The sequence below is a fragment of the Grammomys surdaster genome, unplaced genomic scaffold, assembly GCF_004785775.1.
Source record: "Grammomys surdaster isolate TR1022 unplaced genomic scaffold, NIH_TR_1.0 125979, whole genome shotgun sequence".
Classification (NCBI taxonomy): Eukaryota; Metazoa; Chordata; class Mammalia; order Rodentia; family Muridae; genus Grammomys; species Grammomys surdaster.
This window is the reverse complement of record NW_021620795.1, coordinates 5,203,238-5,225,115: the sequence shown is the minus strand read 5'-3', so window position 1 is coordinate 5,225,115 and position 21,878 is coordinate 5,203,238. Positions and strand designations below refer to the sequence as shown.

The 21,878-nt window shown below is 43.6% G+C and overlaps 1 protein-coding gene across 3 annotated transcripts in view; it reads left to right on the top strand.

Annotated features, from left to right (window-relative positions):
- Cacna1d (calcium voltage-gated channel subunit alpha1 D) overlaps positions 1-21,878 on the top strand; it is a 303,098-nt gene that overhangs the window by 153,609 nt on the left and 127,611 nt on the right. For 2 of the 3 annotated variants that reach the window (XM_028754108.1, XM_028754107.1), the window contains exons 5-8: positions 6,345-6,487; positions 10,881-11,033; positions 11,470-11,666; positions 18,652-18,755. In XM_028754108.1, coding sequence (XP_028609941.1) covers positions 6,345-6,487; positions 10,881-11,033; positions 11,470-11,666; positions 18,652-18,755 — 597 coding nt within the window. Of the gene's footprint in view, positions 1-6,344; positions 6,488-10,880; positions 11,034-11,469; positions 11,667-17,980; positions 18,085-18,651; positions 18,756-21,878 lie in introns of all 3 variants that reach the window. The other variant, XM_028754110.1, reaches the window with a different exon arrangement.

The window sequence follows — 21,878 nt, the reverse complement described above, 5'->3', positions numbered from 1 at the left end:
AGAGAGAGAGAGAGAGAGAGAGAGAGAGAGAGAGAGAGAGAGAGAGAGAGAGAGAGAGAGAGAGAGAGAGAGAGAGAGAGGAAGAGAGAGAGAGAAAGGAGACTAAATACCAGTAAATCTTTTTGAAAGGAGGAGGAGAGAGAAAGCCCCTGAGGTAATGGTTCTAAATGTTCCAAATAGGATGGAAAATGTACTCAGAAGTTCAAGATGACTGGCAAAGCTTGATCAAAAACCACAGAGAAAGGTCTATCACAACCACAGTCAAAAGTGCTTAAAAAAAAAAAAAGACATGTCAGGACTTCCAAGAGCTGTACAAGCCAGAAGACAATAGACACACCCTCAGCATCCTGAGAAACTGCAGCTTAGAGTTCTCTCGAAACCCAGGTCAAAATGGAAACTGAGATAAACCAAAGCCGAGACTTCACTACTCACAGACTTTTTGTACCTCCAAAAATGCTTAAAGACAGCTTTTCAGATTGTAATAAAAATGACATCAGATAGAAATGAAGATCTACACAAAAGAAATGAGGAATTCCAGATAGGATAGATTTAAAGATATTTATTCTCATTTTAAAATCTCTTTTAAGGTAATTGTCTAAAACAAAAACAATGCATTGTGACATTTCTACCTTTATTAGCAACAAAATACCTTAGAATAGCACAGAGGATATAGAGATCATTGTAAGGCTGTTGTCAAATGTACGAACAATACATAGAATGATAAGACGCTGTTTGAAGGTAGGTGATGAACAATTAAAAGTGCAGATTATAAACCCTGGAGCCCAGACTTGCAAACTACCCACCCCCAGTCCAGAGCCTAGAGACATCTCTAGAGGAAGCCCATTTCTCCACATTAGCAAAGTATTTTGACACCTATTTTAGCAAATAAAGTTTTATTGAAACCCAGTTTTTTATTGAATGTGTAGCTGTTTGGTCTACTTGATGTTTAATGGCAAAGTTTATTCATTATCCCAGAGTTCCAGCAGTATGCAAATCCTAAAATACTCTCTCTCTTCACAGAAGACTTCCGTTGATACTTTTCCTATGGGAGCAACTAGAAACACAGAGCTTTAGTTGTTAATATTAAGACAACAAAGGAGAGAAACACAACAAGAACAAAATTCAGAAAGAAAAGTAGAGAAGAAAAATCAAAGTAAACAGAAAACAAATAACAGGATGGAATGTTTAACTCAGCTGAACCCTAATTAATCCATGAGTTTGTTAGATTACCAAAAGTAAAAACAAGCTGCAGCAGCTTCATCATGTCTCTCTTTAACCTTCTTTAATGCAAAAGCAATTGATTTGTGAATCAAAGGACAGAAAAGGTAGCTAGAGGGGCTACAACAATTACCAACAAAGTAGACTTTAGAAAAAGGAGGTATCCAGCATGAAAAGAGAGATTTCATAATGATAAAGGGTATTTTCCAAGATGATATAAGAATCCTCACTGTTCAAATGTCTGATAGCAGAGCTTCAAAGCACTTGAATGAAACACTCTTAGAACTGAAAGAGGAGCCGAAGGGCATCTTTACAGCCATGTATTCCAGTTCTCAGTGCTAGAGTATGGCTAGGACCTGTCAATGGGGGACCTGAACAATTCCACCAATCACTTTGACCTTTTCAAAGGACTCTCCATCAATAAGAGCAGAATACAGATTCTTTTTACATGCATATGGAGTGTTCATCAAGAGAGTTAATATTCTGGTCCATAAAATAAATCATAGTGAATTTAAGACTAAAATCATATAGAATCAGGTTTTCTAAATGAACCTAACAATGTTTCTGGATAAAAAGTCTCTATAAAATCAGTAGAAACTTCTATGTATTAGCCATGGGCAATTAGAAAACAAAAAAATTAAATGTTACTATTTACAGTGGCACCAAAGCTATGAAACATTTAGGTATGAATAGCTCGCTAAAATGGCTAAGTCTTCACAGGAGGAATCAAAGAAGACCTGAAGAAAGAGCTCGGCATGCACCATGCTCCTGTGTTGGAAGATTTAATGACCTTAGGTTTCTACTTCCCAAGTCAGGGCATAGATTGAATCCTAATCTAAATATTGTCAGGCTTTTGGAAAATTGACAAGATTTTTCTTAGCATTTGTATGGAAATTAGAGAGACTCTAAGATGGCCAAAGAAATCTTTAAGAACACAGCTGGAGCCTGATCTTATGGCTTGCTCTAGTATTGTTGGGGTTGAGATAGTATTGATGTTAGGAGTTGACATAAAGATCAATGGAATAAAAAAAAAAGATCAGTGGATTCAAATAGGGCCATCTAGAAATAGACCCATGTGTGTGCTATCAATTGATTTTAGAAAAAGACGCCATGATGATTCAATGGCATGAGGAAACTTTCCAGTAAACAGCATGCAAACAACCATTTGTCAATGGGAAAGACTATCTTTACCTCAGACCATGTGTGGCCTTTACAAACACCATAGTTATATTTACAATTTAAAACTATAAAATTTCATGGAGCAAATACTGTAGAAAACCTGTATGATTCCTAGTCAAGCAAAGCTTCCTAAGGCATGGGTGCTGGTGATGAACTCCTTACAATACCCACACAAGTGGAGGAGGCTCAGAAGTTCAGTCAAGATGTAGTGAGTTCGAGGCCAGCTTGGGACATGTGTGATCCTGTCTCAAAGGACAAAGAGGCAGAAAGCAGCACCCATCAAAGAGACCATGAAAAGATTAAAGTTTATCAAAACTTAAACCTTTTTTTTCAAAAATCAGTGTGAAAACAATGAAAAAAGCAGTTCCCACAGGGCAAAGAGAAAGAAAGAAAGAAAGAAAGAAAGAAAGAAAGAAAGAAAGAAAGAAAGAAAGAGGAAGGAAGGAAGGAAGGAAGGAAGGAAGGAAGGAAGGAAGGAAGGAAGGAAAGAAGGAAGGAAGGTCAGTTGTCAGTTCTTGGTCTGAAATATATATTTGGCATGTGTGCAGAACTATTCAAGAATAGAATATACTAAAGAATGGGCAAAATAACTGAATGTATTTTCATTTAAAAAATCGTGGCTGTCCAACAAGACCCTGAACATTGTTAGTAATTAAAGAAATGGTAATTAAAACCACAGTAACAGCACTGTGCCTACTGGGACTGCTGGCTGTAAGGAGATCAAAGATACCAAATGGGAGCCAACACATGGGGAAGTTGGAACCCTCACAAACCTCTTCTAATACTTGAAGTGATAACACCACTTAGAAATATTCTTTTCCCACTTTCTTCCAGTATTAAAAACATTTGCCATGTGACCATATTTCTGTTTTCTGGTACTTATCCAAAGAAGTGAAAACACGTCTCTATAGAAAGACTATCTAAAATAGAGGAAAGCTGAAACTAGCTTAATACCACAGAGCAGGGAAATCTATAAAATCATCATGGCATGCTTATTAATTGAATATTTTATTTATCAATAAAAGAAACTAATAAATGTAACAGCTTGGATGAATCTCAAAAATTATAACAAGCAAAAAAGAATATCATGTGGTTTCTTTATATAGTGTCTAGAATAGGAAAATGCCTGTGCAGATGCATAGCCTCCAATCAGCAGTAGCCACGTTCAGGGAAGGCGGTTACAGAGAAGGCCTAGAGAGCCGCTCAAGACGTGGACTCATCTATCTTGACAGCGGTTGTTTGTTGAATTTCCTAATGTTGCCATAACTCAGCTAATTTAAACTTTTAAGCAGGTGTGTTTCACATTTGTAAAATAAACTGTGGTGAAGTTGGTTCTAAGATAAAAGTAACAAGGTAGGGCTAGAGCCAATGGTATTTCTTGTTAGTATAAAAAGAAACTCTCACATTTTATTTATCTAAAATATTAACCTACTTCCTACCACCATAAAAGAAACATATGAAGTAAAATTTTTACTAAATTATGGTTGGTCATGGCAAAAGCAGAAGAAAAAGTATAAAAGAAAAAGATCAATTACGATGTCTTTCTTTGAATCAAATTCCCACTCACTAAAGTTTCCGTCTACAGTCTGTTTCTCTGTCCAATGAATTTTCCATTCTGAGTCCATAGTGACCTGTTACTTTTGTCAAGATTCCCACTTTAAAAAAAAATTAAAAAGTAGCATGTGGCTGTCAATGTGAGCACACAAGGGCCAAGGGGTCTACTCTTCTGAAGTTGCTTCCTTTAAAGTAAAGCTGGTCTAGACCAACCCTCACCCCACCCTCTGGGTTCTTAGTAAGGAGATATTTTAAGCATTCAAGATTGTCACTTAAGCTTTGGTAAAGAAGAACATGATGTCCCCATTCTGGTACACCTGGCCTTGGTCAGTTGGATATGTCCTTTTCTCCTCTTGGAGTAAAATTTTAGTAACAGCCTAGAATCTTATATTGTTGCTTCCTTCTCCTGTCCATATTTGTTCAGGTGCTGAGGTACATGGTGGTTTTATCATGATGATTATTATTAAGAGGAGGAGGAGAAAGAAGAGGAGGAACGGGAGAGAAATAGGATGTCAAATTCGAGATCCTTAATTACATTTTCTTATTTTACTGAGAGGGAAACTGAGTCCCAGAGAAGAGATGCTTCCCAGCCCACACCAACTTGAAGCAGTGGCCAGCTTCTCTTTCTGTCTCAGGCTCTATTGTAGTGGCAGAGACGTTATTCACCTGTTCCCACGACCCTGCTGAAGAATGGGTCATGAAATGACTGTGGGGTCTACATTGCAAAACTAGCAATGCTTGAGAGCCGTCTTCAGTCACCTCATGCTTGAGAGCAGTCTTCAGTCACCCCATGCAGTCTTCAGGTACCCTGTGCTTGGGAGCAGTGTTTAGTCACCCCGTGTTTGAGAGCCGTCTTTAGACACTGCCTGCAGAAGTTGCTTTCCTAACCCTTTGGGATGAAAATTCCTGTGGCTTCCACATTTGCAGAGTTTGAAGTTTTTCCTTTATTTCTCTGAAGCTATGAACTTGGTTTTGGGGGCAGAGATTTTTAACATTAGCTTTACAGCAGGAGTTTACAGTCATTTTTAGAAGCCAACATAATAAGAAACCTGCCATAACTTTGATCTGTTTCCCCAGTCAGAACTTAAGCTAGCTCTCGGTCAGAAGCTTTGCAAAGGTGGAGATGTGGCTCTTTCTTCTCCTGGTCTTGTTCATTGCTGTTATTAAAAGAAAGGAGTGTCTATAAATGCCCTGGAGTGACAGAGCTGTGCCCAATCAGGCCCACAATCAGACCACCCTGTGTTTTATGGACCTAGTGTCTTGGTAACCCAGAGGCCTGTCAAGGAGGGGGCAGAATTTCTGCTTTGGCTGCTAATTAAACTTTAGAAACCTTTTCTTTGTTGCTGGGCCAACCATTCTCACAATCTGATCGGCCAGAGTTGATGCTATTTGCAATGGGCAAATTTATATTTACTCTTAAAAGATGAGCAACCATTCCAAAGAATAAATATTTATTTAAAAAAAGCAAAAGTAACTGTCAAACGAGCAGACCATCCAAAAATAGCATTATCCGGAAAACCTTCTGTGAGACGGAAAAAACTTGTCATTGTGGCCAGATATAACTTTACTCACGTTTCAGAAGAGAAAATGGTGATATGCATCCCTTCCCTTAGGTAACTCTTTCAGCCTTTGCACACTGCAGCTCCTTGGCACCTGTGATTCACATTGCTTTGCAAATACCTCAAGGAGGGTGCAGGTGGGGGGTGGTGTCTGCTGCCCTGGGAGTCCTGTGGCACATTAAGGTGTGAAACTTTGAAGTTGTCCACCTATTTCTGAATCATGATATTTCTTGAGGACTGTGTGTGTTGTGTGTCAGGAACTGTTTTAGAAACTAAACTAAAACAGATGAACAGAATGGATGAAAACTCCCTGCCCTTACAGACCCTTCAACCTCGTCAGTCACGACACCTGGAAGCAAATGTTGGCTCTGCCACTGGTGACCTGGCTAGGCAGCTGTGCCTTCAGCTTTACTTCCACACATCTGTAAAGGGGTCTTGATAATGTCGTAGGAGAATGCTTTCGTGAAGATGGCCATGGTGACAGATGCGAAGTACTTAGCATATGGCTCAGGCTCACAAGTCATGACCCCTCAAGATAACTGTCATCAAGGAAGTACTCTTTGCCCCCTGGGATCCTCATTGGGTCCCTGCTTCTGTTTGCTTTGTTGGCATGAACACGGGTCTAAGCAACCTCTTTCTGAGGTTTTTTTCAGGCAGCAGGGCAGGCTGGGGTTCCGTGGCCTGGTTCTTGGCCTTGCTTAGCCTTTTTTTTTTTTTTTTAATTTAGTTAGCAGCCACCCAGAATTAGCCCTTGTTCAAAAATAACTACTATTATCATCCTGTTTTGCTTACCTGGGTGACAGACTAACATTTGTTTCTCTCTTCCTCTTCCAGGTTGTTTAGTGTAATTTTGGAACAATTAACCAAAGAAACAGAAGGCGGGAACCACTCTAGTGGCAAATCAGGAGGCTTTGATGTCAAAGCCCTCCGTGCCTTCCGAGTGTTAAGACCACTTCGACTTGTATCAGGAGTGCCCAGTAAGCACATTTTGCTTCCTAGCCCAAGAAGTACTGCCTTTCCCCCGTTGGGTGGGTGTCCGGATCAGGTGTTCTCTGGGGAGTTGTCCTGTCTCCAGCAGGCCTTCTTTGATGCTGGAGTACTGAAGCTTGCACAATCAACGTGGCTCTCTGGGATGTTCCCAACAGAGTACAGGTGGCATTTATTGTCATCTGCTTCTCAGTTGAAGAGAGGCTGGGTGGCAGTCGGAGACCTGGGCTTCCAGCCTCTCATTTCCAATTTAGTTTTGTGCTCTGATGATATCCAGTGGTTTTCTTCTTTCTCCCAAGCCTGTCCTACCTTGTGGTGGTAGCTGAAGGGAAGTTGGAGGGCTGTTGAGTGGGGAACAGCAGTGTGTTAGGCTTTGGCTCTACAGCTAATGGTGACACCTTTCTGAGAAGGGTGATGAACATATCTACATGTCAGCCAGTGCCTGGCCCTGCTTGCCTCCTGAGTCTGACCTCTGGTCAATTTGAATCTCACCTGGCATGAGAAGGGACAGGCTTCCTTAAGAAGGCTGCCTGGCCTCTCCCTCATGAGCTCTGCCCTTGGTAAGACTATCTTTTCTGAGGCTTTGAGAGTGTAGACATCCTCATGCCTGTCCTCGAGTTGTGCTTCTGAGCAGGTAAAGTACTCAGAGCTGGGGGAAGGATACAGGACCGCTGGGTACACCCACTTTCCACAGCTCATAAAGCCCTCAGAACACCGGTTCTTTTCCTCCCAGAATGTCCTCATGAAGTTTTATTAAACCTTAGGCACTCAGAATGCACCAAACCCCTCTGGAAAAGAAAATACTACATTTCCAAATTTAACATTTAAAATGTAGGAAGTGGTGTTTTTAGTGTACTTATTTTTCCAGATGGTTCATTTATTTTCATTGAAAAAGATCGGTGCAAGTCAAAAACCACAGAACTGTCTGGAAGCAATCGAGAGAAATAGAAATACCTTGGCCATGGCTGGCACTGTCAAGTGTAACATGATGAAATGGGGAGCTTAGGGAGCAAATATGCTCTTTCAGATTGAGTTGTCACAGCTTAATCTAATTTCAAAGTAACCATGACGGCCTTTCCCCCTAAAGAGAGAATGGCAGGACATCTGCTTGTGGCGTGTGCTTTGTGCAGACCTGGAGCTGTGGCTCGTGCCTGCATGAGCCACCCTTGCCAGTGAAAACTCTTGGAATTGGCCTGGCTTGGCCTTGGCTCTGTGGGTTGAGTAGGTTTCCACAGAAGGGTTGGTGCTCTGTAAACCCTGAAGAACAGCTTTCTGTGTTTTCTTCCTCCAAGGCACAAGGCTGTTTGAGATCTGTGGTGGTCTGCGTCTCGCTCTCTTACAGGTCACAGAGAGAAATGAGGCTCTGAGCGTAAGCCCATCTTTTAGCTGATCTTGTCAGGGAGCACTCTTCTCAGATCCAGCAGGCTTGGGGAGGAGGAATCAAGTCTTCTGGGCCATGCTGTTTTCAGCTGCGGACTTGGTGATATTTTTTCCCCAGCACCTGAAATTATTGAAAATGTCCAGGAATGTTTGCCTATTCTTATAAAACATTGTCTTCTCATTCCTGAAGATTGAGGCGATTCTATAGGGGGTAGAGGGTGGGATATGTATATTCATTAAGAAAAGATAACTGCATTCCAAAGAGGCATAATTGAATCACATAGAATTATTTTTAAAAATTTATTACATTTTTTAGTTTTGTATGTACACACACACGCACACATACACACACTTGTGTACATGTGTACTACGTGTGCCATGGCACACATTGCAAAGGCTAGAAGACAACTTGCAGAAGTCATTTCTTTCCTTTTATCATTGGGGGTTCCAGGGATTACTCAGGTCAGGCTTGGTAGCAAAATTTATTTGCCTGCAAAGCCACCTCACCAGAACAGGGCAGCAGTGGCTCCATGCTTTTAATTCCAGTACTCAGGAGGCAGAGGCAGGAAGATCTCTGTGAGTTTGAGGACAGCCTGGTCTATGGTGTGAGTTCTAGGATAGCCAGGGATCTATGGTGGAACCCTGTCTAGAAAAACAAAAGCAAAACCAATTACTATTATTTAAAATTGTGTGTGTGTGTGTGTGTGTGTGTGTGTGTGTGTGTGTGTGTGTGTATTTGTAGGTATGGTGGTTCACGTACTTAAACCCAGCACCTGGGAGGCAGAAGCAGGTAGACCTCTGTGATTTTGAGGCCAGTCTGGTCTATAGAGCAAGTTCCAGGGCTATGTAGTGAGACCCTATCTCAAACAAAAGAAAGAACAAAACTAGAATTCAAGATCAGAATATAGGAAAGAGCATAGAAGCCCCTCTAGCCTGTCCTCACTGTCTCTCAGAGGAGCTCAGAAAGGCCAGTTGGTAGGTCACCACTTTTGAGCTCTCATAACTGAAGAGGAGCCTCACAGGGCCCAGGTCTCCCCACCACTGCATGGCCTCCTTCCCATGCCTTCATGGCGTGCATGTTGATTATGTCCCAAGGAGCAGAACATGGTGAGAACATACATGCTCAGTGTGAGATGCAACTTGACACTCTCTCATAAGTTTGGCCAATCTAAAATACAGTAGTTACACTAAACATCGATATATTCCTGAGACCAGTGGCTCACTGCAGTAGAGTTTAACAACTAACTCTTAGGTGTCTTGGACTGGCCCATGCATGTCTAAAAAGAGACCCCCCCAAAAAAAAAGAAAGAAAGAAAGAAAGAAACTATCAAAATAGTAGCCAAGAAACCCTGTCCATGTATATGGGAGCCAGTGCTTCCCCCTCCTATCACTGCCTGCAATAGACAAAAACCATGAAAAATCATCCAAAATGTTTTCGAAAATATTTGAACATATAAAGACAGGTCTAGAATTTTAGCCACAAAGAAGAATGTGGGGAGACAGTGTCTTGCTGGCCATGAATCTTGTCAGGCCTCCCTCCTGCCCATCCCCTGCCTCTTCCCACTGGTGCTCACCAAGGGAGGCATGCTGCTGTAGCTGTGAGAGTCTCTTTCCTTTTCCTTGGCTTATCCCAGCTGCTGCTTTGTTTTATCTCAAGTATCTCAGCATTGTGTGTCCCTCTTTCTTTAAATAAATGTCCGGAAAATAAGGGGAAGAAAGACAAAGGAACCCGAGGCCACGAGAGGTGGGGATGGAGCTCGGTACTAGACACTGAGCCTGGAAGCCCCGTTCTAGTGCAGGCTCTGGGCTCCCTCCTTTCTGTCCATTCTACTCCCTCACTGGTACCTCTGCACCTGCACCACAGCAGTCCTGAGTTCTATTGGAGTCTCTCATGTGTCAAGACCACATTCTAGCTGCGGGACACCTGCATCATAATGTTATACTGAGCATCCAAACTCAACCTTTCTAAGTCACTCAGCCTTCTGCTGCCTCTGCTTGCCTCTTCCAACCTGGAGGGACAGCCTTTAGAAACGTATGGAGAGATTTATTTTTCTTTTGAGATCTGATGGGGGACAGGTGTAAATTGCCCCCTTATCCTGGGCAAGATCATTGACCCTCTCCTAAGGCACTTTCCCTTCATCCCTTCCTGCAGTTGCAGTCAGGTCCCAGGAATCTCTGCATTCCAATGTCTCTGGGGCCCCACCTCTCTTTCCAGTCCTTTGTCAGTCTTTCACTCTGATTGCTGTCCACTCACTCTCTCTGAGGCAATGTTCCCTAATAGACTCAGGTCTGACCCCAGACTGACATGGCTGTGACCTTCTCTTTGCTGATGCCTTCATGACTAGCTGTGATGACTGACTGACACTCTCCACTGCTCCATCTCACTGTGCACTCTTCTGTGCGCACTACTTCTGTGACGTGTTCTCGGCCCAGGCCTTCCTGTGGGAATCTGTCTTCAGGCTCAGACGAATGGGAAACTATGTTAGGTCCTCTGTCCTCCCCCTGTACTGAGACAGTGTTTTCAATCCTCTTTAATTTTCTGTTTGCTGTTGCTCATATAGTGTTTGTAGGCTACCTGAAAGTAGCTGATGTTAAACTCTTATGTTTCTTTCTAGGCTGTAACTTCTTTGAGAGTGTCACTTTTTATAACTCGTCTTTATATTGCTTAAGGCACTAAACCCCATCATTTGCATGTAGTAAATATTCAGGTGGTTTTGTTAAATGGATACAGAAATGAGTGCATATGTGAATGAGTCATTTTGATACTGGCTACAGCTCTCTGGGTCTTGGTTTTTCCATCTGTGTAGGGAGGGTTGGGCTAAATGACATGTAGGAGCCCCTTAGCTCATCTCACATTGAGAGGTAGTATCAATTAGCAGCTGTGAAATACCTCTAAATTTTATTACTGTATGTCATAAATAGAGCAAGCATCATTAGGAATTATATTTATGGCTTGTTTGAAGTGTCATCTTAACTCACAGATGGATTCTTTTTCTCTCCTAGGTTTACAAGTTGTTCTGAACTCCATTATAAAAGCCATGGTCCCCCTCCTTCACATAGCCCTTTTGGTATTATTTGTAATTATCATCTATGCTATTATAGGATTGGAACTTTTTATTGGAAAAATGCACAAAACATGTTTTTTTGCTGACTCAGGTGAGTAGTGACAGTTTTGTGTTTTGTTCTGGAGGAGATGCTGGTCCCCTGAGCCTTTCCCTCCCATCTATTTCCTCTTTCTGTGTGAATTATGTTGAGGATGCTTATTCTGCTTTTCCATTCTGATCTCCTATGGAAAGTATCCTGGCAGATAAGATGGGGGCCCTGCACAAGGCAAAGCAGGTAACCTCATTCTCTGTCAGCCTAGGAGAGGCACTGAGAACATGAATGGAGAATCATAGGCAGTGGGTGGTGGTGACCAAAAGAAACTGAATTCTGCTGCTGAGGGGATATTTCAAGTATCCCGGGCGGGGTGGCGGAGTGGGGCAGTTGAGATTTTGCTGTGGCAAGGGTACCGGTGCTGGGTGTTGTGGGTTTGAACAATGGTCCTGGTTGTTCATCTTCTGAGTCATGCCTCTGCTTCTTCTCTCTACAGATATAGTAGCTGAAGAGGACCCAGCTCCATGTGCGTTCTCAGGGAATGGACGCCAGTGTACCGCCAATGGCACGGAATGTAGGAGTGGCTGGGTTGGCCCCAATGGAGGCATCACTAACTTTGATAACTTTGCCTTTGCCATGCTCACTGTGTTCCAGTGCATTACCATGGAGGGCTGGACAGATGTGCTCTACTGGGTAAGCAGCTCAAGGACAATTCACACACAGCATGCTGTTCCCTTACTAAAGATGACCTTGGTAAGGGCAGCTGGCCGAGAACAGAGCCCTGGAGGTCAGTTCTTCGGGAAGGGAAGCAGACATAGACCCTCTCTTGGTGAGCCCCTCCTCCAGCTTTAGGGGGAGCCCCAGTGCTAAAAGTCTGCTGCCTGGCATTAGCTCCTGGGCACTTAGTTCTCCAGAAACTTGTTTCTTACTGCAGTTGCTCCTGCCCACGAATCCCTTCTGGGAACTGGAGGAGGCCAAGGCTGTCCTGATTAAACTCAAGAGCAACATTTCTCGAGGAAGAAGCCCCTGGACTCCCACGGTCTATACATAAAGACATTTATTTTACTAGATCCTAAAGGGGAAGTGGGGAGCACAGTCAGGGCCCCTTTCATGCATCCTATAGATAGATCTATGTGGGTGACCATTGCTCACCGTTACCTTTTCTCCTATTCTACCTCCCTCACCGTCAGCCAGGCCAGGGCATGCCCTGCCCTCCATTCCTCCTGTTTGAGCCAGCCAAAGCGCTCAGCAGACATAGCAGAAAGGCCAAAATGCCAGAGCTGGTTGACCCTCCAGCAGGTGGATGACGTCTCGGTGACTAGGGTACAATTCCTCTCATTCCAGGCAGAGCCAGAAGGGCTTGCAGTAAACAAAGTAGAGCAGCCGTTCCCCCTCCCCCGTGACTTTTTTATATGTAGAGTTTTTAAAGCTCATAAAAGTTTAGACATCATTTTTACCCCATAGTAGAGGACTTGCTGGAAAATACAGCTAGCATCACATAGTTGATGAGCCCAACTTCCAATGGATCAAATGAGTATTCTTACAGGGAATTGTTTAGTGCAGTAGTTCTCAACCTGTGTGGGTCATGACCCCTTTAGGAAATCCAATGTCTTCATTATGATTTCTAACAGTAGCAAAAATTATAGTTATGAAGTAGTAATGGAAATAATTTTATGGTTGGGGGTCAGCACAGGATGAGGAACTGTGTTCAGGAGTCACAACATTAGCAAGGTTGAGAACCACTGGTTTAAAGGAAATTAATAGTAGTTCTTGAATAGGCAGCTTCTAGGTTAAAGGCTTAGAAATGGAGAAGTGGCTTTTGATAATTTCTAAATCCTAAAGGTGACAGGGTATTTTTTTTTTTTTTAGTCACTTTCCATCTTCAGAGACTACACCAAGCCTTGGGTCTTGCTTCCCTTCACTGGTGAACACTATGCTTGTGAGACTGTAGGCATTCCTGTCCAGCCGGCCCTCTGTATCTACAGATCCTGTGCCCATGGGTTTAATCTACATCCAGCTGAACCAAATGCAGATTGAAAATAATTCACACACACACAAAGTCATCTGCACTGAATATGTTCGGACTCGTTTTGTAATAATTCCCTAAACAATACAGTAGAATGATTGTTTAATGCTGTTAGGAATGAAAAGTAGTCCAGGGATGACTTAAAGTATACGGGGGTGGGGGGTGTATATGGATATAGGTTATGTGCAAATATTATACTGTTTTATCTAAGGGGCTTGAGCAGCTTTGGCTATGACTGGTCCCCATAGATACTGAGGGTCGGCTGCCTATCCTGTCAAGTGAAGAATGAGCATTACCAACATGTTGTAGCTTGTGTGTCCTTCATCCCTATTTCTCATTGTTGTAGGATCGTGTGTGTGTGTTTGTGTGTGTGTGCATGCGTGCGCATCTGTGGACACAAATGTTAATTATAGCCACAAGCAATACCTTCCCCTGGAGAGGATGGATGGGCATCATCAGGCACAGAGCTCCCAGGTTGGGTGAAGTGTTGATTTCACTTGTGTCTTCTAAGTCACAGCTCCTGAGCAGAGCAAAGCCTCCATTTCAGTCTTTCTCGGAGTGGCTGGTAAATAGAGCATGTTATCTACAAAAGCTCCAACTCTGCTTTTCCCTCCCGCAAACAGCAGGACAATTTTTTTCCTTGTTTTAAAACAAGTAAAAGTCTGTGACTTTCTCAGCTTTGTCCTGTCTCTGTTGTCATGGTGAACTGCCAGACGATTTTCCAACATGCCTCGACTGATAAACAATTTTCTAGTTTATCTTACATTTCTGCACATCGATTCTCTCATAGAAATTGTCCTGTTGTCATGCAGAGAAAATTTCAGGACTGTGTGACTGAAGAAGAGAAAACTTCATGCACCCAGAAAAACCAGTTTCTATGTGCTTTTCTGGGAACTTTTCAGTATTACTCGTGATGATGAAATTCTCTACTGTTGCTATGACCATAGCAGAGTTAATAATTTGGCGTTTGAATTATATCCTCTATGACTTACATAACACCTTTATTACGATGAAGGAGTGCTTGTAATTCCTCAACATGACTCTAGTCCCTATCTATTCATAGATGTGAGATTTTAGAAGGAGACAGTGGTGTATAAAGAGACCCTGAGCACCCTCAAGATCCTCCAGCAAGTGTCTGTAGGCCTTGATTAGAGGCCGGGGAGCTGTGAACTTTTTAATAAAAGCTTAACAGTAAATGTGTTTGGTCTTGCAGGGATGTGATCCCCATTCCAGCCATCAGCTCTGTCATTGAGCTTAGTGCCAGCCACGGAATAAGCCTAACTGGATGCTTATGTCTCTGTCTTGGCTGGATTTCCCTTATGGATGCTGAAATCTGAATTCCCTATGACTTTCATACGTGATAAAATGTTCTTTTTACCTTCCCCCACCCCCACAACCACTTAAAAACAGGAAGCCCGTTTTTCACCTTTGAGAATCATATAAAAGAAGAACAGATTTAGCCTTCAGGTTAGTCAGGGTAGACAGCTGGTCTACCCTGGAATGCAGCACACTCTCCTTACTATTCTGACTGGCCAGTGGTTCATGGATCCTTCTACAACACTAGGGGGCAGCTGAGTAATGCCTTCCTTACTGTCTGAAGCACATAGGGGTTGTTTTTAATCACCATTGAATACATGTATTAGCTCATCACAGAGCTCTGCAGGAGCCAAGGAGCTAAGCTCTCCCAGTAGTTTATGGACCATAGTCAGCCGGAAGCCACTGTGTCCTAGGACAGGACATCTCCACCCTAACACAGAGCCTGGCCTGGAGCAGGTGCTCAGCAGATCCACATCACTATTGTCCCTCTTCAGCCTGACCGAGACCATTGCCTCCTTGTTGCAGATGGGCAGTGTCGGAGTATTTTGATCCACCCTCCTGAGACAGAAAGGAGATTCAGTTTTAAATATCAGTTGCAAAGAAATTTGTCAATGTTTAGGTTTTTGTATATAGTGGACAAAGTCTTTGCATCTAGACAAGTTTATATTTAGCCAGCATTCCCCAGCACTCTTAGGCCATAATTCTCGAGAGTCTCTGGTAAATGTCTGGCCGGGTCTTGGAAAGGGACATGCACAAAGGCGCACCTGGAGCCGAGCTATTTGGAGACATGGTAAGCTGGGATCATGAGCTTGGTAGGGAAATGTATTGCAGATTTTTCATCAAGTGAGCTCCCCAGACACATTTAAAGTGCTGTTTGGCTCTCGCAGATGTCTTGCCCATGGAGACGGTAGTGCAGTACAAAGAAAGAGCTGGACAAGGCAGGATTTGGATTCCTCTGGGCTTTCATGGCCTTGTCTACAATATGCACAGTTAGATAATCTGATCTTTTTTCCTTCAATTTAGACAGTTTTGTTTGTTTGTTTGTTTGTTTGTTTGTTTTCTTCAGAGGAAATGCTTTGAATGTAGGAAGTTAATGGCAAAAGTTAGGAGAGTGCTGTCTGAGGCCTCTTGTGTTAGTACCAAACGTCTTCTTTCAGAGACGCACAGGGCTGTGGGCATGCTGACAGATCACCTGACAGCACCTCTCAGTGAAAGCACCTAGGACATTCTTCTGTGCCTCCTGTAGCCAAGGCTTGCCTTTCCGACCGTCCATGCTCTGAGGCACTCCAGCAGTTTCCAAGAGTTACAAAAACCAAAAGGCCTTATGCTTTGCTTTGACTTGAGGCATACATGGACATTTAAGCCTTTAAAATAAGAGAAACCTGAAGCCACCTAAATTGTCTTGGGTGCCAAGTAGTCCTCTATGATGAGACTGACATAAATACTTAAAAATTAATCTAAATCAAAGTGCTTTCCCTCATGCTGGAGCCTCCATTGTTGATGAGGAACATGCAGACAAAGCCCTGGGCAGTTAATGGATGTTTGATGTGGGTATGTGGGGGACCAGCCCAGCAACTGTGATTATTCCCTACGTGTATGATAAGGACTCAGCCTGCTGCAGTTGTGTGGGGAGAAAGACTGGCCCTGAGAGTTTAAGTTTCCTCTCTTGAGGGAAAGAGAAGAGATGCTCCAGCCAGTTGTGCTTAGCTCCCGCCTCCCCTCAGTCCTCTCCAGCTGCCCTTCTGGTGACAGCAATTTGAGAACATGCAAGTCCACAGAGCAACCCGTCCTAAGAAGTTCAAATAGGATGTTCCCTCTGTGGTAGAGCAGACAGCTGTTACCAGTGCCCTATTCTCAAAGGCACCAAGGCCTGAGAAGGGCAGGGGAGGCCGATGGCCTGGTCGGCAGACTTTGCCAGTCTCAAGAGTAAAATTTCTAATGGGAGCCCTGCACTGTGGCACTCTCTTCTCTGCCACGTACACACCCTGCTCCACAGGAGGCCAGACATCCCTGTCACAGGTGTTGATTTAAGGCGGAGGCTCTGGCCACCACACCAAGCAGCCTGTTTCTTCCCTACGTGTGGATTCTGAATTTGGCAGCGTGGCTGCTTTGGAAGAATCACCCTCTGCCTTCCTGCTGAAATTAGTTTATCCAACTCAATTAGATCAGCCATTGTAGCCATGGCCGGCTCATTCATTCCAGCGATTGCTGATGGGAAGATGGAGAGGGTTCTATTAAGCACGTCAGTTTTCATGTGGCCAAACAGGTGTTTCATAAGGGAGTTAATGCCCTCTCCCTAGATTTCAGCAACAGATGTTAGGTATTTTTTTTTAATGTTCCCTTTTCCTGTTTGGCTTCAGCATGAGGCAAATATTGCGAAATGCATGAGCCTCTTTCTGTAAAGCTAAAGGCTGGATGCAGATAACGTGCAAAAGGGCACAGGACTTAAAACCCTGAGGGTTCGCACCTGCCAGATGAGCAGGAGCCTTGCCCAGACTATTGACCAACTGAAAATTCAGGCTGCTCCTGCAGGGTGAGGCCTGGAGTGAACTAGTCTGTTACCTGGTTGGTCCCCAACACCTCCTTCCTCATTGAGGAGGTGTTTAATATTGAGTTCATCCCACTGAACACTGTCCTGTGCTACTGGAAAGTCCCTCCAGCTGTGGATCCGTAAAGCACTTGTATGCAAGCTGCTCACTCCCAGACATTCCCCTGGGAGTCTGACAAGGAGGCCATGTCTGAATGAGCAGTTGAGTCAAATGCTCCTCTGGCCCGGTCCTGCTTTTTTGAACAGCTGCCAGGTCAGAGTTGGGGTGGGGCAGATATAAATTAAAGCTGAGTTCTAAACTCCCAATGTTATCCTTGAACACATGTCAACTAGTGGTCTTGGGACAGTTTTTTGTTTTCTTGCTTATTTAGTAGTACTAAATATTCATCCATTCATTCCATGTTTATCTAGTTTCCTGGCTGCAGATAATCCAAACCTAAGGTGAGCTAGGCTTCCTTGAGTAGATAGATAGGATGATTATCTCCAAATAGACGGTGATTATTTTAGATTTATTTATTTATTTTGAGAGTGGTTCTCACTGTGTACCTGGCTGGCCTGAACTCAATATAGACTAGGCTGGCCTTGAACTACAGATACAGATCTGCCTCCCAGGTGTTGGATCAAAGACATGTGCCACCATGCCAAGCTAGATTTTTGGGTTTGTTGTAAAGAGTTTATAGAGTCAAATGTTATATGCTTGACTCTATAATTAGGACTTTTCCACCAAATTTTAAAAGCAGTTAGTATTGACTGGGACAGAGCAGCTTGGATCCAGGGAAGCACTGGCTCCATCTTCTGCTGAGACTTGCTCTGGAAACTGCTTTTCAGTCTAGTGCCCTGAGACAGAGCCAAATCTCATTTCCCCACCTGGGACCAAGATCTACTATTTGGCCTGAAGCCTCCATGAGTGTTCATTTGCGTGTGCAGGCATGCTTGTATGTGTGTGTGTGTGTGTTTGTGTGTTGGGAATATATAATGTATGTCTGCTGAATGCTCTTGTGTCAGTCTAAGTAAATGTTTAATCCAATGTATAGGATGTTCTCGCTAACATGACCCTCTCTCCTCACTAGATTCTTCTATTAACCCACTCCTATGAGGCCATCTTATTTCTTACAGATGAATGATGCTATGGGATTTGAATTGCCCTGGGTGTATTTTGTCAGTCTCGTCATCTTTGGGTCATTTTTCGTACTAAATCTTGTACTTGGTGTATTGAGCGGGTAAGCTACATCTCTTTCATCTTGAAAGCAGAGTCCTGAGAACAGTTGCCAAGACCACACAGGCTTTGCTAGAGGGACCATGGGTGGGTACCAGTCCCTTTATATTGCTTTCTCTTCTGCTGAGGCTTCCGGAACCAAGCTGTTTCCTGGAACCTCACCAGCTATCATGAAAGAAAGCCACGGAGAGATTATTGACCAGGAATTAATTAATCAGTATTGTTGCTTGGGATTTAAATAATTTCCCTTGCTTGGCCTTTTGTCTGTCCTAAAATGAGATACATTTATAATTGCTTTCTTGGTCTGGATCCAAATACAATGCTCATTAATTGGCACAAAAGTGCTGCTAAATGAGTGGTCTGGACTGACTTTGGAGAGTCTCTTCCTGAAGATTTCACATTGGGGGTTTGCCCTGCCCGGAGGAAAACTGAGCAAGGATATATGCTCATTCAAGCTCTTTCCTTGGAGTACTGACCTTTACCCAAAGCCCTGAGTGGTCCTGCAGCTGCAACTGGGGCTCTGTTCTTTAGTAAACGGATAACTGATAACTGATCTCCTTGCCTTTCACAGGTTAATGATGCGATAGGATGGGAATGGCCATGGGTGTATTTTGTTAGTCTGATCATCCTTGGCTCATTTTTCGTCCTTAACCTGGTTCTTGGTGTCCTTAGTGGGTAAGCAGTTGGATCCCTGTTGCACATTCTCCTGCTGCCACATGGGAGGCAGCCCTGTGTGTGTCTCCCAGCTGCTCCCCGGTGGCTTCTCTGCATGCCTTTGGACTCTGATGTCCCCTCTGTGTGTTGCTTTTAGATTGAATTGTGATTCTTTCTGGCTGTATCTGTCTGTGAGATTCTGTGTTTCTGATGCTTGCCAAACACTATTAACTTAATGAAAATGTTTCCCTTAGAGGTGAATTACAAGCAAGTAAAAGGCTTCCTAGCTTTGGTCTCTCCCAGGGAGGGACTTTGGTCTCTTGTGGGTTTCTTTCCATTAGTACATGACCTGGCCCTCATTAGTCACTCTCAGAGCATTATAACTAGTGATGTTTCAGATTTTGTGGTAAAGCTTAAATTACTACATAAATACCCAGCAGTTTCCAGCCCTGCCTTCCTGAGGCTGGGATGCTACATTAGCCTGGCTCGTCACTGTGTGAGCTATGCTTCTGATTCAGTGTTCAGCGTTTCTTAATACAAAATGATGTTCAGCTTTTACACACATATTCTCTATGGCCTTATTATTCCATCGTTTGGTCACCATTTTAAAAATTCATTTTGTTTAATGCCTGTTTCTGGATTTACCTTCCATCTATCAGGTTCAGGGGGAAGGGGCTTGGGCTTTGGGGCTGTGCCCTACAGTGTTGGGAGATAGTATTCTAAAGCCCCTGTGAGCAGATGTGAATCTCAGAATCTCTGAAGTGCTCCAGAAAGTGGAGTGGTCCCATCAGAGTGGGCTGGGGCTCTCTCAAAAGCAGTTCCATAAATTGGGGTTTGATTTTTAACCTGAAAAACACTACGGGTTTTCTCATCATTAAAGTCTTATTTAATTCCATCTGTGATATTGTCTTATAGTTAGGATAAAATATTTAATTAAGAATTATATTCAATTTTAAATGAGGCTACTAAAATGCCTTGTCTTAAGAATTCAATATGTAATGTTTACAATCCTTACAATTTGAAAATTTAAGGAATTATAATATAGTCAATTTTTAACTCAAAAAACAATAGCAACACATACACACAATAAGTACAGGCATATAGCCATTGCCCCAAATAGCCCAGAAGACACTCACGTGCCCTCTCTTTGACCCTAGTCACTGCACTGAGTCTAGGCATTCTCAGGAAATCACACTGATGGACTTGATCCTAAGTAAACTTACCATCTCTCTCGCTTTAGCTTCCTCTTTCAGAGGTTGTATCTCAGGGACACGATATCTTCACATATGCTGAGTTATTAAAGTGAGCTTTATCTCATTTTCTGTAGATGCTGTCTTTTGCAGAGCAGAAGGGAGAGCCCAGTTATCTACCTTGACCCCTCTGTTTACCTTCTTCCAAACCTATCTTGCCATGAATTGAATGTAGTCCATTCTATACCATGAGACACACAGTCATGAAAGACCCTTATCTAGAAGTGGCCCAGGATCAGTGTCTTCCTCCCTCCAGTGAAATAAACGGAATGGAGACTGAACAGGGACTGGGGGTGTAGGGCGGGGAGGAGACGGTACCCAGACCCCATCTGAGCTCTCTACTACACATTGCCAACTTTAAATGGTCTTCCTCTTTGACTTTATTGTTCATTTTGGATCTTCCTTCCTTCCTTCCTTCCTTCCTTCCTTCCTTCCTTCCTTCCTTCCTTCCTTCCTTCCTTCCAGTTTTGAAACGGTGTCTTATCTCTGTAGCCTAGAACTCATTGTATAGACCAGACAGACCTTGGACTCAAATTGATTCTCCTGAGTAGTGGGGTTAAAGGCATGAGCTTCTGTGCCCAGCCACAAGACCTTCCTCCTTTTGAGCCTCTGTGGCCTGAAGTTGGGGTCAGGATGGTTAGAGTGGCAGTTATAGTTGGAGAAACTTTGCCACAGGAGCTACCCATACAAGGCTGGCACCCGCAACTGTGTTTTGAGTTGCTTGGCGCCCAATGTCTCCTTAACCCAACTAAACTGACGGAGGCCATGGAAACCACTAATTTTAACAGTGCCAGTGACGTGCCTTATCTTTAGTTCCCCCTCCCTGGGCAGGAACTGTTGCCTCCAGCATGATGAAGCAGAGATATAAGCCAGCCAAATCCTGAGGTGTTTAGAAAAGCAGAAGATGGGGCAGGAGTTTGTTATAATGACAGGGGCTCAACATGAAGCCTAGGAGGAGGACCCTAAGCCAGAGGGTTAAAAAAGCATAGATTCTCACATAACAGTTTACTGAAATATATCTTGAGGAGAAATAAGTTTTTGAAAGGCATTTATTTTTATATCAAAAGAAAACCATGAAGGAGAAACCAAATGGTACCTGAATGTTAAAAAGCAAACCTAAGACTTGCTGGTGATTTTAGCTGTCAGCTCATGCTGAGCCCAGACTTCTCAGGGGTGCACACTCCTCTCCTCCCTCTCACCCCAAACCACTTTGTTAAGAAATGCTGAGGTAGGCTCAGGGTGGAGTCAGAGCCGGATCTGTAAAGCTCTCTAACCATCATTCTCCCAGTTCCTGATGAAGGCCTGACTCTGGGCCAGAGGCCAGGGGTGCCAAGGAGTCTAAGGCACAGACTCCAGCCTCAGGCTCAGACTGGAGCCTGAGCTGTACAGCATGTCTACAGCTAGTAGAGTTGGGGGCTCTCAAGGGAGACTGCCTGGGCCCTCAGGGAGTGCACTGCCTCCCAGGGTTCCCTGCTCGTTTCCCACTGCCTGGGCCCTTGTTTCTCCATTCACAATTTTTGCTGTTATTGTTAAAGCAAACTTAAAATTGTTACTGTAATCTTAAGGTTCTTCACAATATTATTTTTAGGGAACATTAGAGGTGTTATAAAGCCAGGACACAAGATGTCAGAAGACATTTCTGTGGCATCGCCCTTAAGGGACTTTCAGACTAACAGGTGTGGTCTCAAAAACAATGAGCTCCCAGTGTCCCATCGTAGGGATGTCAGCCACGACCTCCTGCATTATTACTGTCAAATGAGGACTCACTAGGAGACAGTGACAGAGACCTGTGTCTGAGACTGAGCCCTTTTCCCCGCCCTCCCTCCCTCCCTACCCCCCCCCCCCCCGCCGGGGACCGCATCGGCGCGTACACGAGCGACAGCCCCCGGGGGGG